The sequence below is a fragment of the Sorex fumeus genome, unplaced genomic scaffold (genome assembly GCF_029834395.1).
Source record: "Sorex fumeus unplaced genomic scaffold, SorFum_2.1 ptg000130l, whole genome shotgun sequence".
NCBI classification, from domain to species: Eukaryota; Metazoa; Chordata; class Mammalia; order Eulipotyphla; family Soricidae; genus Sorex; species Sorex fumeus.
Genome location: NW_026606187.1, coordinates 5346004 through 5366197, shown reverse-complemented (window position 1 = coordinate 5366197; position 20194 = coordinate 5346004). Strand labels below are relative to the sequence as shown.

The window sequence follows — 20194 nt, the reverse complement described above, 5'->3', positions numbered from 1 at the left end:
GGCCCCACATTCTGGTTCAAGAGCTTCTCACACATGGTAACACTGCTTTAGTGGCATTTAGAAGAGACAAACCCTTGACTTTGGATTACAAAACTCAGAACAACCATCAGTAGGGATTGATAGAGCAGGGAGGGAGGATGAGGATGGCTAGATGTAATATAAAATCATTAAGACAGGTTTAATGCACATTTTGATGCTGATAGGTGTAGTCCCTATACATCAATACCATATTCATTAACAATGTTATAAACACAGTACCTTAACTGCAACAAGAACTGTTTAAAGAATAAGGGTCATTCCAAATGGTTAGAGAACAGAGGGCAAGGAAAACCAATTCGCCAAGAATCCAACTTAACTTGTTTGCTTTTTTTTTTAATTTTTATTATTGAGACACCATGAGGTACAGTTGCAGACTTACAAATTTTTGTGCTTGGGTTTCAGTTATACAATGATCAAGTGCCCATCCCTCCACCGGTGCCCATTCTCCGCCACCAATGATCCCAGTATCCCTCCCAACCCCGCATCCCCCCAATCCTACCCTGCCTCTGTGGCAGGGCGTTCCCTTTTGTTATCTCTCTCCTTTTAGGTGCTGTGGTTTGCAAAAGAGGCATTGAGTGGCAATCATGTTAAGTCTATAGTCTACTTTCAGCATGCATCTCCCATCTTGGAAGAATCCTCCCAACACCCTTTATTTGGTGCTCCCTTTTCTATCTGAGCTGCCTTTTCCCCTATCATGTGTGACTGGTCTCCAAGCCATGGAGCAAAATTCCTGGTACTAATCTCGGTTATTCTTGGGTGTTAGTCTCCTATTTTGTTACTTTTTGTTCCCCAGATGAATGCAATCTTTCTATGTCTGTCCCTCTCTTTCTGACTCAATTCGCTTAGCATGATACTTTCCATGTAGTACTACTTGTATGTAAATTTCATGACTTCATCTTTTCTAACAGCTACATATTACTCAATTGTGTAGATGTACCAAAGTTTCTTTAACCAGTCATCTGTTCTCAGGCACTCAGATTTTTTCCAGATTCTGGCTATTGTAAACAGTGCTGCAATGAACAAACAAGTGCAGATGTTACTTTGACTGTACTTTTTTGCCTCCCTGGGATATATTTCCAGGAGTTGTATTGCTGGGTCAAATGGGAACTCAATTTCTAATTTTTTGAGAATTGTCCATACTGTTTTCCAAAAGGGCTGAACCAGTCTGCATTCCCACCAGCAGTGAAGGAGGGTCCCTTTCTTACCACACCCAAACCAACACTGGTTGCTTTTGTTCTTTTGGATGTAGGCCTGTCTCTCTGGTGTGAGATGATTGTCTCATTGTTGTTTTGATCTGCATCTCCCTGATGGTTAATGATGTAGAGCATATTCTCATGTGCCTTTTTGTCATTCAGATTTCTTCTTTGAGAAAGTTTCTGTTCATTTTGTTGCCCCATTTTTAAATGGGGTTGGATGTTTTCTTCTTGTGGATTTCAACCAGTACTCTGTATATCCTTGATATCAACCCCTTGTCGGATGGGTATTGGGCGAATATCCTTTCCCATTCTGTAGACTATGTATTTTGGTCGCTGTTTCTTTTGAGGTGCAGAAGCTTCTTAGTTTAAGATAGTCCCATTTGTCTATCTCAGTTTTCACTTGCTTGGCCAGTGGTGTGACATCTTTGAAGATACCATTAGCTTCAATGTTGTGGAGGGTTTTGCCAACCTTGTCTTCAATGTACCTTATGTATTCTGGTATGATGTTGAGGTCTTTAATCCATTTTGATCTTACTTTTGTACGTGGTGTTAGGCAAAGATCTGAGCCCATTTTTTTGCATGTAGCTGTCCAGTTTTGCCAGCACAATTTGTTAAAGAGGCTTTCCTTTCCTTTTCCTTCACATTTCTTGCTCCCTTATCAAAGATTAGATGATCATATGTTTCGGGGGAGATGTCAGTATATTCAACCCTGTTCCATTGGTCTGCAACTCTGCCTTTGTTTCAGTACCATGCTGTTTTAATTATTACTGCTTTGTAGTAGAGTTTAAAGTTAGGGAGGTTCATTCCTCCCATTTTCTTTTTCCCGAGAATTGCTTTAGCTATTCGTGGGAGCTTATTGTTCCATATGAATGGAGTGTTTGCTCCATTTTTTTTAAGAATATGGGTATCATTATAGGGATCGCATTGAATCTGTACAATGCTTTGGGAAGTATTGCCATTTTAACAATGTTAATTATCCCGATCCATGAGCAGGGGATATCTTTCCATTTTCTCATGTACTCTTTTATTTCCTGAAGTAGCGTTTTGTAGTTTTCTTTGTAGAGGTCTTTTACTTCCTTAGTTAAGCTGATTCTTCGGTACTTGATTTTCTGGGGCACAATTGTGAACGGGATTTTTTTTCATGTCACTTTCTTCTCTTTCACTATTTGCATATAGGAAAGCCATGGACTTTTGGGTATTGATTTTATAGCCTGCAACTTTACTATACAAGTCTATTGTTTCTAGGAGTTTCTTGGTAGAGGTTTTATGGTTCTCTAAGTATAGAATCATATCATCTGCGACCAGTGAGAGCTTGATTTCTTCCTTTCCTACCTGAATGCCCTTAATATCTTTTTCTTGCTTAACCACTATTGCAAGTACATCCAGTACTATATTGACCAGCAGTGGAGAGTGGGCATCCTTGTATCATCCCTGATCTTAGAGGAAAGGCTCTCAGTTTTTCCCCATTGAGGATGATGCTTGCTGTAGGCTTGTGGTAGATTGCTTTAACTATATTGAGGAAAGTCCCCTCTATACCCATTTTGGCGAGGTTTTTCATCAAAAACGGGTGCTGGATCTTGTCAAATACTTTCTCTGCATCTATTGATATGATCATATGTTTTTTATCATTTCTTTTGTTGATATGATGGATTATGTTGATTGATTTCCTAATGTTAAAACATCCTTGCATCCCCAGGATGAAACCCACTTGGTTATGGTGTATGATCTTTTTGATGAGTTGTTGAATTCTATTTGCTAGTATTTTGTTGAGAATCTTTGCATCCGTGTTCATCAGGGATATCAACCTGTAATTTTCTTTTCTTGTGGTGTCATTGCTTCCTTTTGGTATTAGAGAGATATGGACTTCATAGAAACTGTTTGGGAGAGTTTCTGTTTTTTTCAATTTCCTGAGGTAGAAAAGCTTAGGTAGAACTGGCAATAGGTCCTCTTTAAATGTTTGAAAAAATTTGCTAGTGAATCCATCTGGACCTGGGCTTTTGTTTTGGGGAAGACTTTTGATTACAGTTTCAATTTCCTTGATGTTAATAGGTCTATTCAGATACTCTAGATCTTATTGATTCAGCCTTAGGATATTATAGGAATCCAGGAATTTATCCATTTCTTCCAGGTTCTCTTGTTTCGTGGCATACGGACTTTCAAAGTAGTCTCTGATGATCTTTTGAATTTCTTTGGTTTCTGTTGTGATATCCCCCTTCTCATTTCTGATTTGGTTTATTAGGGTTCTCTCTCTCTCTCTCTCTCTCTCTCTCTCTCTCTCTCTCTCTCTCTCTCTCTTCTTTGTGAGTCTTGCTAGTGGTTTATCTATCTTGTTTATTTTCTCAAAGAACCACCTCCTGGTTTCATTGATGTTTCAGATTGCTTTTTTTGTTTCCATGCTATTGATTTCTGCTCTAAGTTTTATGATCTCTTTCCTTCTGCCTTATTTGGGCTCCTTTTGTTGATCCTTTTCTAAGATCTTGAGCTGTGAAGTCAAGTTGTTTATGTGGGCCCTTTCTTCCTTTCTGAGAAATGCTTGCAGAGCTATAAATTTTCCCCTTAACATGGCTTTAGCTGCATTCCATAGGTTCTAGTAGCTCGTGTCTTCATTCTCATTTGTTTCCGGGTATCTTTTGATTTCGTCCTTGACTTCCTTCCTGACCCACTTGTTGATCAACATTGAGTTGTTTAATTTCCAGGTGTTTGATTTGGTTCTTCATGACTGTGTGTCCACTTCTATTCTCAGTGCATCGTGGTCTGAAAAGATCGTTGATACTATTTCTATATTCCTGATTCTACTGAGGTATGTTTTGTGTCCTAGCACATGGTCTATTTTGGAAAATGTTCCATGTGCATTGGAGAAGAATGTGTATTCTTTCTTTTGGGGGGTGTAAAGCCCTGTATAGGTTTATAAGCCCTCTCTCTTCTATTTCTTCCTTCAAAGCCAATGTTTCCTTGCTGAGTTTTGTTCTTGTTGATCTATCCAGAGGTGATTAGGTGATGTTGAAGTCTCCAGCTACTATTGTGTTGCTAGCAATGTCCTCCTTAAAGTCTGTTAGCAGTTGTTTTAAATATTTAGCTGTTCCCTCATTAGGTGCATATACATTTAAGAGTGTGATTTCTTCCTGTTGTACATATCCCTTGATAAATATAAAATGGCCTTCGCTGTCCCTTCTAATCTTTTTCAACCTGAAATTTATGTTGCAGGATACTAGTATGGCCACCCCAGCTTTTTTGCGGGAGCTGTTTGCTTGCAGGATTGTTTTTCAATCCTTTAACTTTGAGTCTGTGTTTGCTCTGACTGTTCATATGAGTTTCTAGTAGGCAGCAGCATGTTGGGTTCTGTCTCTGAATCCATTTTGCCACTCTGTGTCTCTTAATTGGTGAATTTAGACCGTTGACATTGAGAGAGATTACTGTTATGGGGTTTTGTGTCACCTTTCTGTAAGGGTCTATTGTGCTTGTAGGGTTTGTCTTGTCTTATAGTAGCCCCTTTAGCCCTTCTTATAGGTGTTGTTTTGAGTCTATGAAGTTCCTGAGCTGCTGTTTATCAAGAAAATAGTGTACCGTTCCTTTGATTGTGAGTGAGAGTTTAGCCAGATAGAGTATTCTTGGTGAAGCGTTAGTTTCAGTGAGTTTTTTCACTATCTCCCTCCATTGCCTTCAGGCTTGGAGGGTTTCCTCTGATAGGTCTGCTGCGAATCTAAGGGGTGCTCCTTTGTATGTGATTTCCTTCTTTGACCTTGCTGCATGCAGTATTGTGTCTCTATCCACGGCATCCATCATTCTAACTATGATATGTCTTGGAGTGTTTTTGTTAGGGTCTCTTTTAGCTGGCACCCTTTGGGCTTCTTGAATCTGGGTGGCTTCATTGTCCAGCTCTGGGAATCTTTCAGCAATGATATGTTTAACCGTGGCTTTTTCATTGGGATTGTTTCCCTGATCTTCTGGTACTCCAGTGATTCTAATTTTGTTCCTCTTGGAATCATCTCCTAGGACTCTGTTTCACTCTAGAGCTATTTTGAGGTCTCTTGTCATTGTTGTTGCCTGTTGGCTTCATGCAGCTGATCTTCCAGCTCACTGATTCTGTCTTCAGCTGTGGTCATTCTACTGTTGAGGGCACAGACTGAGTTTTTTATTTCATCTACGGAATCTTTTATTCATGACATTTCCGTGCATAGCTTTCCAATTTCTGCTCTCATTTCTTCCTGTAATTTCTTGATTGTTTATCTCATGTCCTCCTTTAATTTATTGGATATCTGTCTCACTGTTTCATTGAGTTAATTGAACGTCTTCATTACTTCATATCTGAATTCTTTCTCAGAGAGTTCTCTTAGGTGAGTAGCACCTACTGAGGCTTCTGGACTCTTTTCATCATCCTCCCCACATGGTGGGGATTTGCGTTGTTTCTTCATGTTGGTGTGGAGGTATGGGGACTGAGATGTTACACAAGATTTCTGGGTATGAGTAAGCTACCTGCGGCCAGGTGAGCATCCGCCTGCCCAAAAATTAGGCCACGCCCACTTCTACAGAAGCCAAGCCCACTTCGGAAGAGGCCACGCCCCCACGGGTACCTGGTGTGGGGGGGGTACAACCTGGTGAGGGGGGAAAAAGACTGGTACAGTGTTGGGGATGAACAGGAAGAGGCTCAGGGATGCTGAGCGTCCCAGGGTCCTAGAGGACGCCTGGGGCACATGCACGGAGAAAGCCAAGTCCCAGGTTCGAATACTGACGGATTAACTGACCTGGAGGGGGAGGAAGACCAGCACAGCGTTGGGGATAAACAGGAAGAGGCTCAGGGATGCTGAGCGTCCCAGGGTCCTTGATTTGTTTGCTTTTAATTAATTACAAATCATGCACTGCATTTCTACAGATCCCCAAGCTGTGCTCAGGTTTTTTTTTTTTAACATGCAAAGCATTTCCCACTAGCTCAAGAAATTTGATAAAAACAAATGCTTGAGTCAAAATAGAATTCATTGGAAGCGTTCAGAATAAGAGAAGGAACACATGGAGGGTGCGGGATCCCGGAGGAAAAGAAAAAAGAAAAAACAGGTTCCAAAAAGAGCCGAGAGCACCGGCAAGTTCCAGATGGAGTAGGCGCCGCATCCCGCCTCCCCCAGATGGAACCCTGGTGACCAGAAGCCTCTACAAACACAGCTAGAGTATGCGGGAACGAGGACTTTTTCTCAAATCTGCCGGACTACACCTCCCAGGTAACCTCTGATTCCGGAAGTCACGCCCATAGCCCGCCCCCCAGCGCCATCTTTGAAGCGTTCAGAATAAGAGAAGGAACACATGGAGGGTGCGGGATCCCGGAGGAAAAGAAAAAAGAAAAAACAGGTTCCAAAAAGAGCCGAGAGCACCGGCAAGTTCCAGATGGAGTAGGCGCCGCATCCCGCCTCCCCCAGATGGAACCCTGGTGACCAGAAGCCTCTACAAACACAGCTAGAGTATGCGGGAACGAGGACTTTTTCTCAAAACCGCGCGGCCGCTTATGCGGCCGCGCGACATCTCTCTATATACAAAGTGATCAATGAGAAGTAAACCACCCAATCTTTCTCCCTGAAAATCAGAGTTAAGTTTGGAGCATGGCCACAGCCCCAGAAACACAAGGACTCAATGCAGAAACCAGCAGCTTAGAGCAGAAAAGTGAACGGACGATGAGTTAACCCAGGCCATCATTTCTGCCCAGAGGGGAAAGGGTGTTGCCCCATTCGACCTCTCTTCTCTAGAAAGAAGGATGGCGGCCGCATGGGAGCCTTGTGGACAGCAGGTATGAGCCGGGGGTGTGGGGGGCGACTAAAACTTCACGAGAAGGGGGGCATTCCGGTCCGTCCTTCACGCCCTACCGAGGTCAACAGTTGCCCCCCACGAGCGACTCCCTAGCACGGCCACAGTCCCAGAAGCACAAGGACTTAATGCAGAACCCGGCAGCTTGGAGCAGAAAAGTGAAAGGACTATGCGTTAATCCAGGCCATCAAGTCTGCTGGAGGGGAAAGGGTGTTGCCCCATTCGCCCTCTCTTCTCTGGAAAGAAGGATGGCGGCCGCATGGGAGCCTTGTGGACAGCAGGTATGAGCCGGGGGTGTGGGGGCGACTAAAACCTCATGGGAAGGGGGGCGTTCCAGTCCGTCCTTCACGCCCTACCGAGGTCACCAGTCACCCCTCACGAGCGGCTCTCCAGCACGGCCACAGTCCCAGAAGCACAAGGACTTAATGCAGAACCCAGCAGCTTGGAGCAGAAAAGTGAACGGACTATGCGTTGATCCAGCCCATCAAGTCTGCCGGGGGGAAAGGGTGTTGCCCCATTCGCCCTCTCCTCTCTGGAAAGAAAGATGGCGGCCACATGGGAGCCTTGTGGACAGCAGGTATGAGCCGGGAGTGTGGGGGCGACTAAAACCTCATGGGAAGGGGGGCGTTCTGGTCCGTCCTTCACACCCTACCGAGGTCACCAGTTGCCCCCCACGAGCGGCTCTCCAGCACGGCCACAGCCCCAGAAGCACAAGGGCTTAATGCAGAACCCAGCAGCTTGGAGCAGAAAAGTGAAAGGACTATGCGTTAATCCAGGCAATCATTTCTGCCCAGAGGGGAAAGGGTGTTGCTCCCTTCCGCCCTCCTCCCTCTGGAAAGAAAGATGGCGGCCACAAGGGGGCCTTGTGGACAGCAGGTATGAGCCGGGGGTGTGGGGGCGACTAAAACCTCATGGGAAGGGGGGCGTTCTGGTCCGTCCTTCACGCCCTACCGAGGTCACCAGTTGCCCCCCACGAGCGGCTCTCCAGCACAGCCACGGCCCCAGAAACACAAGGACTTAATGCAGAACCCAGCAGCTTGGAGCAGAAAAGTGAACGGACTATGCATTGATCCAGGCCATCAAGTCTGCCGGAGGGGAAAGGGTGTTGCCCCATTCGCCCTCTCCTCTCTGGAAAGAAAGATGGCGGCCACATGGGAGCCTTGTGGACAGCAGGTATGAGCCGGGAGTGTGGGGGCGACTAAAACCTCATGGGAAGGGGGGCGTTTCGGTCCGCCCTTCACGCCCTACCGAGGCCACCAGTTGCCCCCACGAGCGGCTCTCCAGCACGGCCACAGCCCCAGAAGCACAATGACCTAATGCAGAACCCAGCAGCTTGGAGCAGAAAAGTGAAAGGACTATGCGTTAATCCAGGCAATCATTTCTGCCCAGAGGGGAAAGGGTGTTGCTCCCTTCCACCCTCCTCCCTCTGGAAAGAAAGATGGCGGCCACATGGGAGCCTTGTGGACAGCAGGTATGAGCCGGGGGTGTGGGGGCGACTAAAACCTCATGGGAAGGGGGGCGTTCTGGTCCGTCCTTCACGCCCTACCGAGGTCACCAGTTGCCCCCCATGAGCGGCTCTCCAGCACGGCCACGGCCCCAGAAGCACAAGGACTTAATGCAGAACCCAGCAGCTTGGAGCAGAAAAGTGAACGGACTATGCATTGATCCAGGCCATCAAGTCTGTCGGAGGGGAAAGGGTGTTGCACCATTCGCCCTCTCCTCTCTGGAAAGAAAGATGGCGGCCACATGGGAGCCTTGTGGACAGCAGGTATGAGCCGGGAGTGTGGGGGCGACTAAAACCTCATGGGAAGGGGGGCGTTTCGCTCCGCCCTTCACGCCCTACCGAGGCCACCGGTTGCCCCCCGCGAGCGGCTCTCCAGCACGGCCAGGACTCCAGAACACAGAAACCAATTTCTTAACTATCTGACTTTCAGTAGAAATACTTCCAGGGTCAATAGGTAAAAGAGCAGAAATCCAAAACCAACATTTAATTCTTGAACCCAGCTGTAGAAAGCAAATCACTTCACAATGCTTTTTCAGCATGTCTGATTTGGGGGGGGGGGGTAAACTCTAAATAATAGTGGTGAATCTTTTATTGAAACAATGAATCTAATCAAAGCAGATAGAGTGTTAACTAGAATTCATCTGCCTCACAGGGACGGGGAGGGGTGGGGGGTGGGGTTTTATTGGGGTTCTTCATGGTAAAAAATAAGTATTGGTAAAGGGAAATGTGTTTGATATTTGCATGACTGAGACATAAACCTGAAAGCTTTGTAACCTTTCCCACAGTGATTCAATAAATAAAAAAAAAAAACTTAAAAAAAAAAAATAGAATTCATTTCAATTCATTTCCATTTCATCACAAAACATAAAAAAAATTAGGATAATCTGTGTCTGGTTAAGTCCTGGCACTGAGCATAGAGACAAGCTGAGTGGTCGAATGGCTTTCTCAGGGTTACGGAGCACAAGACTCAATTCCTGGAGGCCAGAATTATGCATCAGGCAGCAGGCATCTGGCCACACACTGGAGACATTGATTATTTGGTTGTTCAATGCTCCTTATCTACAAATCTCAGAGCTTCACTGCATAAAGAGTTGGCACCATCTATACCCCAGCCCCTCTGGCTTCCTTTCAGTCTCCTCAGCTCACTAGACACGCCTCCCATGGGGCCCTGGTACTGGCTGGTTCCTCCATGAGCAATGTCCTTCCTCCAGAGCCTCCCACAACTGTCTCAATTCATGTGTCGCCTGCTCTGGAAACTCTCCTCTGAATGCAGAGCCCAGGGGCCAAACACAGCTCATCAACCTTTTTCATAGCAACTTGGAACTTGTTCTTCACGATTTGAAAGGTAAAAGCACAAGAGGAGGAATATCTGTGACCTGTGAAAATGATCACTGTATCACTGTCAGTGTCATCCATTGTTCATCGATTTACTCGAGCAGGCACCAATAACGTCTCCATTCATCCCATCCCTGAGATTTTAGCAGCTCTCTTTACTGTCTTTCCCAACACTAACATATTGGAGGCTCTTTCAGGTTCAGGGGAATGAAACCCATTATTGTTACTGGTTTTGGTATATCAAATATGCCACGGGGAGCTTGCCAGGCTCTGCCGTGCAGGGTGAAAATGATATGGTGTCCATATTTCCATGTCACTAATAAAGTTGTACTGGGCCATGAGCATGCTTATTCATCTACCTTAGGCTGCAAGGTCTGAGGGACTAGTGCAGACAGATAATAATCTCATGTTTAGACTCTTTATAGAGTACACGGGTACCCTGGCCATGGCGTCTGCCCGCTTGGTTCTTTTCAGAGGAGTTTCTGGTGTCTAAATTCTCTCCTGCCTGACAGTGCCTCCACCAAAGAGAACAATAGCTCCAAGCGAGCAAAGACTGACTTTTCCTGCCTCTGTATTCCTTGCGGCTGACACACAGTATTTCTTGAAAAGGTTTGTTCTGTGTACTCATGCTCCTGACATTAAACACTGGGCAAGCTGGACCTCTTCAGAAGGCATCAGCATTGCTATTCCACACAGCCATTCCATTTTTTTCCCCAGTCTCTCTTTTCTTTTTGGATGAGGATAAAGCACAGAAAACATCCAATCTGGCTCCGAACAATTTCTAGGTGTGCACAGATCAGTGTGCGATACAAGAGTCACTAACAGGCACCACCCCCCAGCATGGGACTCCTCCCATGCTCCAAAGCTCGACCTCTGTCCCCATTAAAATACTAATTCCCCATTTCTCCCTCCCCACCACTGCTTTATTTTTTTTTTCTTTTTGGGCCTCACCTGGTGATGTTAAGGGGTTATTCCTGGCTCTTTACTAGGAATTACTCCTGGGAGGGCACAGGGGACCATATGGGATGCCGGGATGGAACCTTGATCGGCCGCATGCAAGGCAAACACCCTCCCCACTGTACTACCGCTCCGGCCCCTTCTCTGCTTCCTGTCTCTAAAATTGGACCTCTGCTGGAAATAGAGGGGTTTAATCAACAGATGTGAAATCAAGGAATCCTGAGCCAGGAGCTACTCCAGAGCTGGAGCAGTGCACTGCATGCAGGGGGTCTGGGCTACACCTCCAGCCCCAAACGGTTCCAGGAGCACAGCCAGGAATGTCCCCTGTGCTCTAGACAAGGAATAGCCCCCTAAACACTACCGGCAGTGACTCCCCAAAAGACAACTAAATACATACCTAAATAAAAAGGGATCCTCGTTGCTTTCTGCTTTGATGCTAATTTGTGTGTGTTAGTATGTGTGCATGTGTGTTATTGCTTAAATTGTTTCCCTCCCATTTCCCCATAAATGATCTCATACATTTTAACTCAGGTACAGATTTTGAACTCATGATCTCCTTGTACACAACCTGGGGAGTCATTCATCACTGGTTTTCCTGGGGAACAAGGCGTTACCACCGTGGGGGGCCCCAGAGGCATGCTGGTTTCCTAGACCTCAACAGCGGTGGGGAAAATGCACCAAGGCAAGGAGAGAGCCCATGTTAATCCACATGCCACAGCAAATCCTTCGTGGAAACTAGGGGGCTGGGGAGCTCACGACTGAAAACCAGAAGCAATCACAAAGTCAACCCATTTTCCAAGATGATGGCCCTGTGAGGAGGTGGGAGCACCCCCCCCACTCCAAGACCTCCCTTCCCCACTCCCAGGCCGGCCTCACCTGTGACATTGGCGCCACGGTGCAGAACCTGCGACATCCAGGTGTAGACGGCTCTCTGTGCGTGCGCAGACATGGGGTCATAGCTCTCCTTGAACACAGCTGATCTGAAACACAGGTGGCACCGCGGAGTCAGCAGGTATCAGGTCCACACCCCTCTGGCTGACCAGCTCTCCAGATTTCACCCACTGGCGGTCACTGGAGAGCCGGGCAGGTGAGAACAAACTTGGGATTAGCGGGGTTTGATCCGCTAGGCAGGTGGGGGTTTTGGTGAAAGTGGATACCAGGAATCAGCCCCGTACACACACACTCCCGGGAAAGAGTAGAAACCAGACTGTTGGTGACAGCCCTAAGGTGAGGGAGACAGGGTTGGTTGAAAAAGAGCAACCCTGAACACTACAGAATGTTATAAACCAAATAAATACAAATTAAAAGGAGTGGCAACTGTCTCCTCATCTGTCTGTGTTAGAAGCCCTCCCCACACTTTCGCTCTGTCATTATTTTTCCATTTCTCCTCTTCCTCCCATGCTCAGTACCCTCCAAAGTGGGGTCTCTATTCCTTACCTCTTGGTGACTTTTTACTTTAGCAGAACAGCGGTGTATACATTGAATTTACACGCATACAACTCCAGGGACCCAAAGGGTGGGTCAGTGGCAAAAGAATCTCCACAAGCTGCATGCCGTGAGTTTCACTCCAGAGATACCCGCCATGAGCCCAGGGATGGTTCCCTGCAGCTGTGAGGGAATCCCTGAGCACCCCAAACCTTGTGTGACCTCTGGTGTCAGGATTCGATCACTGGCGCATGTGTGCGTGCATGCGTGTGTGTGTGTGTGTGTGTGTGTGAGAGAGAGAGAGAGAGAGAGAGACAGAGACAGAGACAGAGAGAGGGAGGGAGGGCAGGAGCCAGAAGTACCACCACTGAAGTCTGGGACCCCAACAGCACCATGACCAGCCATGTGTACAGCTCCTGGTCATCAGAGCGTCAACAAATAGAAGGGAAGGGGAGAAAAAAGAAAAAGAAAAGTGTGTGCAATTCAGCCTTTCTTTTTTTTTCTTTCCTTAAATTTTTATTAGAAAACACCATGAGGTACAGTTGTAGACTTACAAATTTTTGTGCTTGGGTTTCTGTTGTACAATGATCGAATACCCATCCTTCCACCAGTGCCCATTCTCCACCAACACTGATCCCAGTATCCCTCCCACCCACCCCCCCAACCTCCCCATACCAAGAAAAGAACACTACAGGCCGATATCACTGATGAACACAGATGTGAAGATCCTCAACAAAATACTAGCAAATAGAATTCAACAACTCATCAAAAAGATCATACACCATGACCAAGTGGGATTCATCCTGGGGATGCAAGGATGGTTTAACATTCGGAAATCAATCAACATAATCCATCATATCAACAAAAGAAAAGATAAAAACCATATGATCATATCAATAGATGCAGAGAAAGCTTTTGACAAGATCCAGCACCCGTTTATGATGAAAACCCTCGTCAAAATTCAGCCTTTCTTAGCCCAGTCACCGAGGTCTGCCAGCAGGATCAATTTTAGAGCCTTGAAGCATCTCGGAACAGACCCGAAGCCTCGAGCCTGTTCCTCCTGCTTCCCACACTGAAAGAACTGCGGAGTTGTATGGTAGACCTAGTTTGGGTTTTTTTGCGGAAACTCAACATGGTTTTCCACATGTGGTTGGCCTGTAGTTGGCCCTTCAAGGCTCTTCAGAGTAGCCACATGACTTCTGTTCTCACCAGTGATGCATGGGGGCTTGTCCCAAGTTGGGGCTACCTGACATTTTGGTGCCAGATGGTATGCAGGCTGGGAAGTGACTTGGTCATTTTTTTTTTATTTTTATTTATTTATTTATTTATTTATTGAATCACTGTGGGAAAGGTTACAAAGCTTTCAGGTTTATGTCTCAGTCATGCAAATATCAAACATATTTCCCTTTACCAATACTTATTTTTCCCATGAAGAACCCCAATAAAACCCCACCCCCCACCCCTCCCCGTCCCTGTGAGACAGATGAATTCTAGTTAACACTCTATCCGCTTTGATTAGATTGTTTCAATAAAAGATTCACCACTATTATTTAGAGTTTACCCCCCCCCCCAAATCAGACATGCTGAAAAAGCATTGTGAAGTGATTTGCTTTCTACAGCTGGGTTCAAGAATTAAATGTTGGTTTTGGATTTCTGCTATTTTACCTATTGACCCTGGAAGTATTTCTACTGAAAGTCAGATAGTTAAGGAATTGGTTTCTGTGTTCTGGAGTCGTGGCCGTGCTGGAGAGCCGCTCGTGGGGGGCAACTGGTGGCCTCGGTAGGGCGTGAAGGGCGGAGTGAAACGCCCCCCTTCCCATGAGGTTTTAGTCGCCCCCACACTCCCGGCTCATACCTGCTGTCCACAAGGCTCCCATGTGGCCGCCATCTTTCTTTCCAGAGAGGAGAGGGCGAATGGGGCAACACCCTTTCCCCTCCGGCAGACTTGATGGGCTGGATCAACGCATAGTCCTTTCACTTTTCTGCTCCAAGCTGCTGGGTTCTGCATTAAGTCCTTGTGCTTCTGAGGCCATGGCCGTGCTGGAGAGCCGCTCGCGGGGGGCGACTTGTGACCTCGGTAGGGCGTGAAGGACGGCCGGAACGTCCCCCGACCCATGAGGTTTTAGTCGCCCCCACTCCCCCGGCTCATACCTGCTGTCCACAAGGCTCCCATGTGGCCGCCATCTTTCTTTCCAGAGAGGAGAGGGCGAGACTTGGTCATTTTTTAAGCACTAATCCGGTTTCTCCCCACCACACTGTGCCCAAGATCCCAATGGCCAAGAGATCCTAGTGCCAGAGGTCCCATTTCATTAAATCACAACAAAATTTCCCAGGTTTTGACACTGATCACTTTCTGATTCATCCTACAAAACAGCTGATTCTCCTCAAACCAGGAACTTTTCCCCACCCCCACCCACCACCACTGAAATCAATTCACCCAGTAACCTACTAGGCAAACTGATCTTAAACCAATCTTAATATTTTCTCCCTGGATTTTTTTTTTATTATTGCTTCTTCTTCCTCTTCCTTTTTTCCCCCCTTTCCCTTCTTTGTTGTTTTGTTATTTTTGAAGAGTAGCATGGGTGGAAGGATCAAGGCAGAAAATCAAATAAAACAGTAAACCTTGCTAAGGACACACTGACCCGCTTGCAAAATTGCTGGTTCTCTCTGGCCCTGAGAACTGACCTTGTGCAAGTACTATCGCCTCTGTGATGAGGCCTCAGGTTCCTCATCTGAAAAGGGGGCGTGGGATTAATGAAGAGACAATCTCACAGGGACAAGAGCATTGGAGGGACAGAGCAGAAAGAGGGAAAAACTGGGGTTCAGCGCCAGAGCAATAGGATAGCAGGAAGGGTGCTTGCCTTGCACACAGCTGGCCCATATTCAATCCCCGACACCACATAGGATCCCCCAGGCACCACCAAGAGTCAGTCCTGAGCTCAAAGCCAGGAGTCAGCCCTGAGCACAGCTGGGTATAGCCAAATAAATAAATAAATAAAAATAAATAAAAACAGCTGGGGATCAGATTGTGGTGCCTCTATACACCCTGGGCTGCTATTCAGCTCTGAGAGAAGAGGAAATTCTGCGATTCCCTGCAACTAGGATAGGACAAAGGGCATCATGCTAAGCGAAGTGAGGCAGTTGTCAAAGGTAAATATCAGACAATGTGTCTTGGAGGCAGAGTACAAAGAAACAAAGAAAGAGGGAACGGAGCTGTTCAGGCCCGCAATGCTGGGGATCCCCAGGATGCCCCACAGTGCTAGGAGCTTCCTGCCCACACCCCCACCAGCGGTGCTCAGGGGACCATGTAGCCAGGAATTGAACCCAGGTCGGGTATATGACAGGCATGTGCCCTAACAAGTGTACTGTCTCCCAGCCCCCTGACCTTGGGGTGTGTGTGTGTGTGTGTGTGTGTGTGTGTGTGTGTGTGTGGTGTGTCTGTGTGGCTCTTTGGGTCACACCCAGAGATGCTCAGGTATTACTCCTGGCAGTGCTCAGGGGACCATATGGGATACCAGCGGTAGAAGCCAGGTCAGTCATGTGCAAGGCAGATGCCCTACCCTCTGTACTATTTCCCAGTGTTCTCATTTTGTATATTTTTATGTTTGCCTTTTCTTAATCCAAGGGACACTGGCTTTCCTCTTACAGCGATACAGTCACACATTGCTTAATGGGTTTCAGCTGATCACCGATCACAGCCCTGACAATGGCCCAGGGTGACACTGGCCCAGGTATGCAACAGGCCCCAGAACTTGGGTTTGTGCAAATAGATTCATGATGGCCACACAAGGGCAAAATCATCTAAAAACACATTTCTTGGAACTTCCTCTCACCACATAGCAACACATTCCTATAATATGAAATTTCATTTTAGTGTTTTTGATTTTAATGGGGAAGATGGTTACCCCTGGAAGCCCTCAGGAAAATATGCGGCACCAGAAATCCAGCACACGAAGCACATGCTCTACTCCACTGAGTGATGCCTCTAGCCCAAAGTAAATGTTACATTAAAAAAAATTAAGTTTAAATAAATGAGTCATGGGGCCTGAGAGATGGTACTACAGAGAGTACATAGGCAGTCCTACATGAGGCCAGCCCAGGTTTGACTCTCGGCACCCCATTGGGTTCTTCAATCCCTGCCAAGAGTGATCCCTGAGCACAGAGCCAGGAGTCATCCCTGAGCACAGCTGAGTGTGGCCCAACCCCCTCTCTGGCCAAACAACAGAGAGTCACTGAAAGGGTAAAGAAAAGCACAGAGAAGGGGCTGGAGCGATACTACAGCAGGTAGGGTATTTGCCTTGCACACGGCCTACTCGGGTTCAATTCCCAGCATCCCATATTGTCCCCCGAGAACTGCCAGGAGTAATTCCTGAGTGCATGAGCCAGGAGTAACCCCTGTGCATCGCTGGGTGTGACGCAAAAAGCAAAAACAAAAAAGAAAAGAAAAGCACAAAGTAAATGACAATATAGACAGTGCATCAAGGAGGGAATTGTGAGGATGGCACCAGAATGATTGAAAGTAGGAGCCATTTTCATCTCTGAACTCCACAGGTGTCAAGTTTCTGCTGCAGCCCTGACACGCCAACCTCCTCCCCTCTGCCACCTGGGCCTGCCGGGGGTGGCAGGGCTGGGCGTCACTCACAAGTTCCGGAAGGCGTCTTCCCTCAGGTCCTGAGGCAGCAGCGCAGGGGTCTCTGGCTGGAGCAAGCTGCCCGAGGAAGCCCGCAGCAGGCGGCCCAAGACCTCCACACACTCCAGGGGGTTCATCACCTCGAAGCACCTCTCCAGCGTGACGCGGAAGAGGCTGCGCCTCACGCCCGGGCTCTGCAAGGCCTGTCTCCGTGCCTCGCCCAAGTCCACGGCTATGTCCTCTAGCTCCTACGGGAATCAAGGAAGTGCGGGTTGTTTTCTGGGTTGCTTGTCAGGACGAAAACCCTGGGAGGAATCCCACGTGGCAGCAATGGAAACATTCAGGATCATATTCATGCTGCTATGGGAAACCATCTAGAATGTTCCATGACCTAAAGAATAAAGCCAAGTGCCTCCACACTGAGCAACATCTCTCTGCATAGCCCCCACCTGTCCGTCACACCTCAAGTCTTTGCTCTGGCTGGAGTTTCCCTTCTACCTCCCCCTCCCTGCAAACATCTAGTTCATTCCTATAAGTGAGCACTCAATCAACACTCGTCACCTTCTCGGCGAAGCCTTTTTCTGATGCTCTCCTACTATGGTCAAATCAAACCTCCCTCCAGTATTGCACCCAATCTTGACCCAAACTCTATGTCAAATATCTAGGTTCCTGTCTTCCTCTCGAGCCAGGTTATTCTCAGCCCTGGCTGCATATCAGAATCACCGGGAAGCGGTCCCCAGATGGAGACTGATTTCTGCTTAAGTCTGGGGTGGAGCCAGGAAAGTCCTTAAGGCCAGTCCATGTGCCTCATGGATGCCTGGGACCAAGAAAACACTGAGAAATCTGTTAGAATGTGTGAGCAGCCACAGCTTGGAAGCCGGCCTCATATGCTGGGGGGAAAGGCAGCTCAGATAGAGAAGGGAATACCAAGTAAAGGTCTTTGGAGGCCCCGCTTGGATTGGGAGATGCATGCCGAAAGTAGACTGCCGAATACGATGTCCACTCAATACCTCTATTGCAAACCACAACACCCAAAAGGAGAGAGAGAGCAAAAGGGAATGCCCTGCCACAGAGGCGGGGTCATTGGTGGTGAAGAATGGGCACTGGTGGAGCGATGGGTACTCGATCATTGTATGACTGAAACGCAAGCAGTGAAGTTCGTACGTATGTAATTGTACCTGATGGTGATTTACTAATAAAAAAAAAAGAAGAATGTGTGAGCAAGTGAGTGAGTGAACAAGAAATGAACCTTTAGGCGCATATGCTGCCCGAGCTTGTGTGCTGCTTGTGCCCGCGTGGCCTAGCACATGTGGTGCCTGAGCACATGTGTCGCCCGCATTTCCCCTCTTGAGATGTGTACTTTTATGCTTTCCTATATAAGGCTGGGGTGTGTGTAGGGGCTTCCTCTGCCCTTGGAGAAGCCCACGTTCTCCCTAGAGTGTGTTACTCTGTCTCACTTACTCTCCACTCTCTCCCACTTTGTCTTCCTCCTTCCCTTCAAAAGTCCTCCAAATAAAATCTATTTTACTTCAAAAAAAAAGAAAGAAAGAAAAGAAATGAACCTTTAAACCAGAGAACCCAACCAGATTCTGAGCCAACCCAGATTCAATCCCTGGAACTACAGATGAGCCCCACTAGGAGTGATCCCTAAACACAGAGGCAGGATTTAGCCCTGAGTATCCGGGGGTGTAGTCTGAAAGTCAAAATTAATGAAATGAAAAACAAACCGCAGATCACAGGAGGAGCTGGAGTGATATAGTACAGCAGGTAAGGTGCTTGCCCTGCACGCTGCCAACCTGGGTTCAATCCCCAGCCATCCCAAAAGGTCCCCCAAACCCTGCAAGGAATGATTCATGCATGCAGAGCCAGGAGTAACCACTGAGCATTGCTGGGTGTGGCCCCAGAACAACAAACAAACAAACCAAAAAAAAAAAAATACATGGAACCCAGGAATGTTTCCAGGTTTAGTTAAAGATCTGTTCCCCAGGGCTTCACCTACTACCTTCTCCAAAAGTAACATCCGCTCACTGAGCATAGACCATAGGCCAATCATAGTGCCAAGCGCAGAGCAAACATGGAGCATGATGCCATTTCCATGACCCAGAGAACCTAGAGGCAGATATTTCTCGGTTCGGGTCCCAAGTCCTCCTGTTATCTGCGTGCCCTGAGCAAGCTTGCTTGCTGGATCAGTTTCCGTTTCCTTCCCAGTGAAATGGAGCTGAACCCAGTGCCTAACTGGTCCAAACGTGAATGTGGTTGAGCTGGTGCATCTCATCAATGCACCGCAAATGTTCATATGCTATCCTCATCTCTGGTCACATCTCTACATCCTCCAGGGGAGCCAGGATCTGAAACTACTGGGGCATCTGCCTCCAAGTCACCAGGTTCAACCACGACAGAGCACTTCCTCATTTCCGTCCTGAGACTCCATGGCTGAGCAGAGCAGAGGTTCACAATGACACTTGGGGTTCTGTGGATAGAACCGGGGGGCAGCTGCAAACCTTGGGGAAAACCTGCTGCCTCATTTTCATGACCACAGAACTGATACTTCTGCTGTTCAGGGGAGAGCATTTGGGAGCCCCACTCAACAGGAATAGGATCCCTGCTCTAGCCTCAGTAGAAATCAGAGGGTGGAGTGAGAGTACAGCAGGAAAGGCACTTGCATTCATGAAAACAACCGAGTTCAATCCCTGGCAGCCCATATGGTCCACTGAGTTCCACCAGGAGTGATCCTAAATCACAGAGCCAGGAGTTGTTGGCCCTGAGAACTGCTAGATGTAGCCCCAAAACAAAACAAACCAAAAAAAGTAAGAAAAAGAAACCGCAAAGCTAACTTTATTATGACGGCAAGGATGCCACATGTCTCAAAATCTCCTTGACATATCACACTCTTTCCAAACAACAGCGGGGGCTGGAGCAAAAGCACAGTGGGTAGGGCATTTGCCTTGCACGTGGCCGACCCGGGCTCAATTCCCAGAATCCCATATGGTCCCCTGAGCACCACCAGGAATGATTCCTGCATGCACGAGCCAGGGGTAACCCCTGTGCAATGCCAGGTATGACCCAAAAAGCAAAAAGAAACAAAAACAATCAAAACAACAGCAGTTCCCCCATTTGACCCAGCAATACCACTTATGGGAATATACCCCAGGGGTCCAAAAACTCAAAGCAGAAACACCATCTACACTCCTATGTTAACTGCAGCACAATTCACAATAGTCAGAATCTGGAAACAACCTGAGTGCCTGAGAACAGACAAGTGGATAAAGAAATTATGCTCCATTTACATAATGAAAGACTACACAGCTGTTAGGAAAAATG

General features: G+C 47.2%; 1 protein-coding gene across 1 annotated transcript in view; it reads right to left on the bottom strand.

The window, feature by feature from the left end:
• The window catches only part of OTOA (otoancorin), an 84490-nt gene that overhangs the window by 52727 nt on the left and 11569 nt on the right, over positions 1–20194 (bottom strand). The window contains exons 7-8 of the mRNA XM_056138811.1: positions 16886–17121; positions 11695–11798 (exon numbers count right to left, since the gene is read on the bottom strand). Of these exons, the coding sequence (XP_055994786.1) occupies positions 11695–11798; positions 16886–17121 (340 nt within the window). The remainder of the gene's footprint in view (positions 1–11694; positions 11799–16885; positions 17122–20194) is intronic.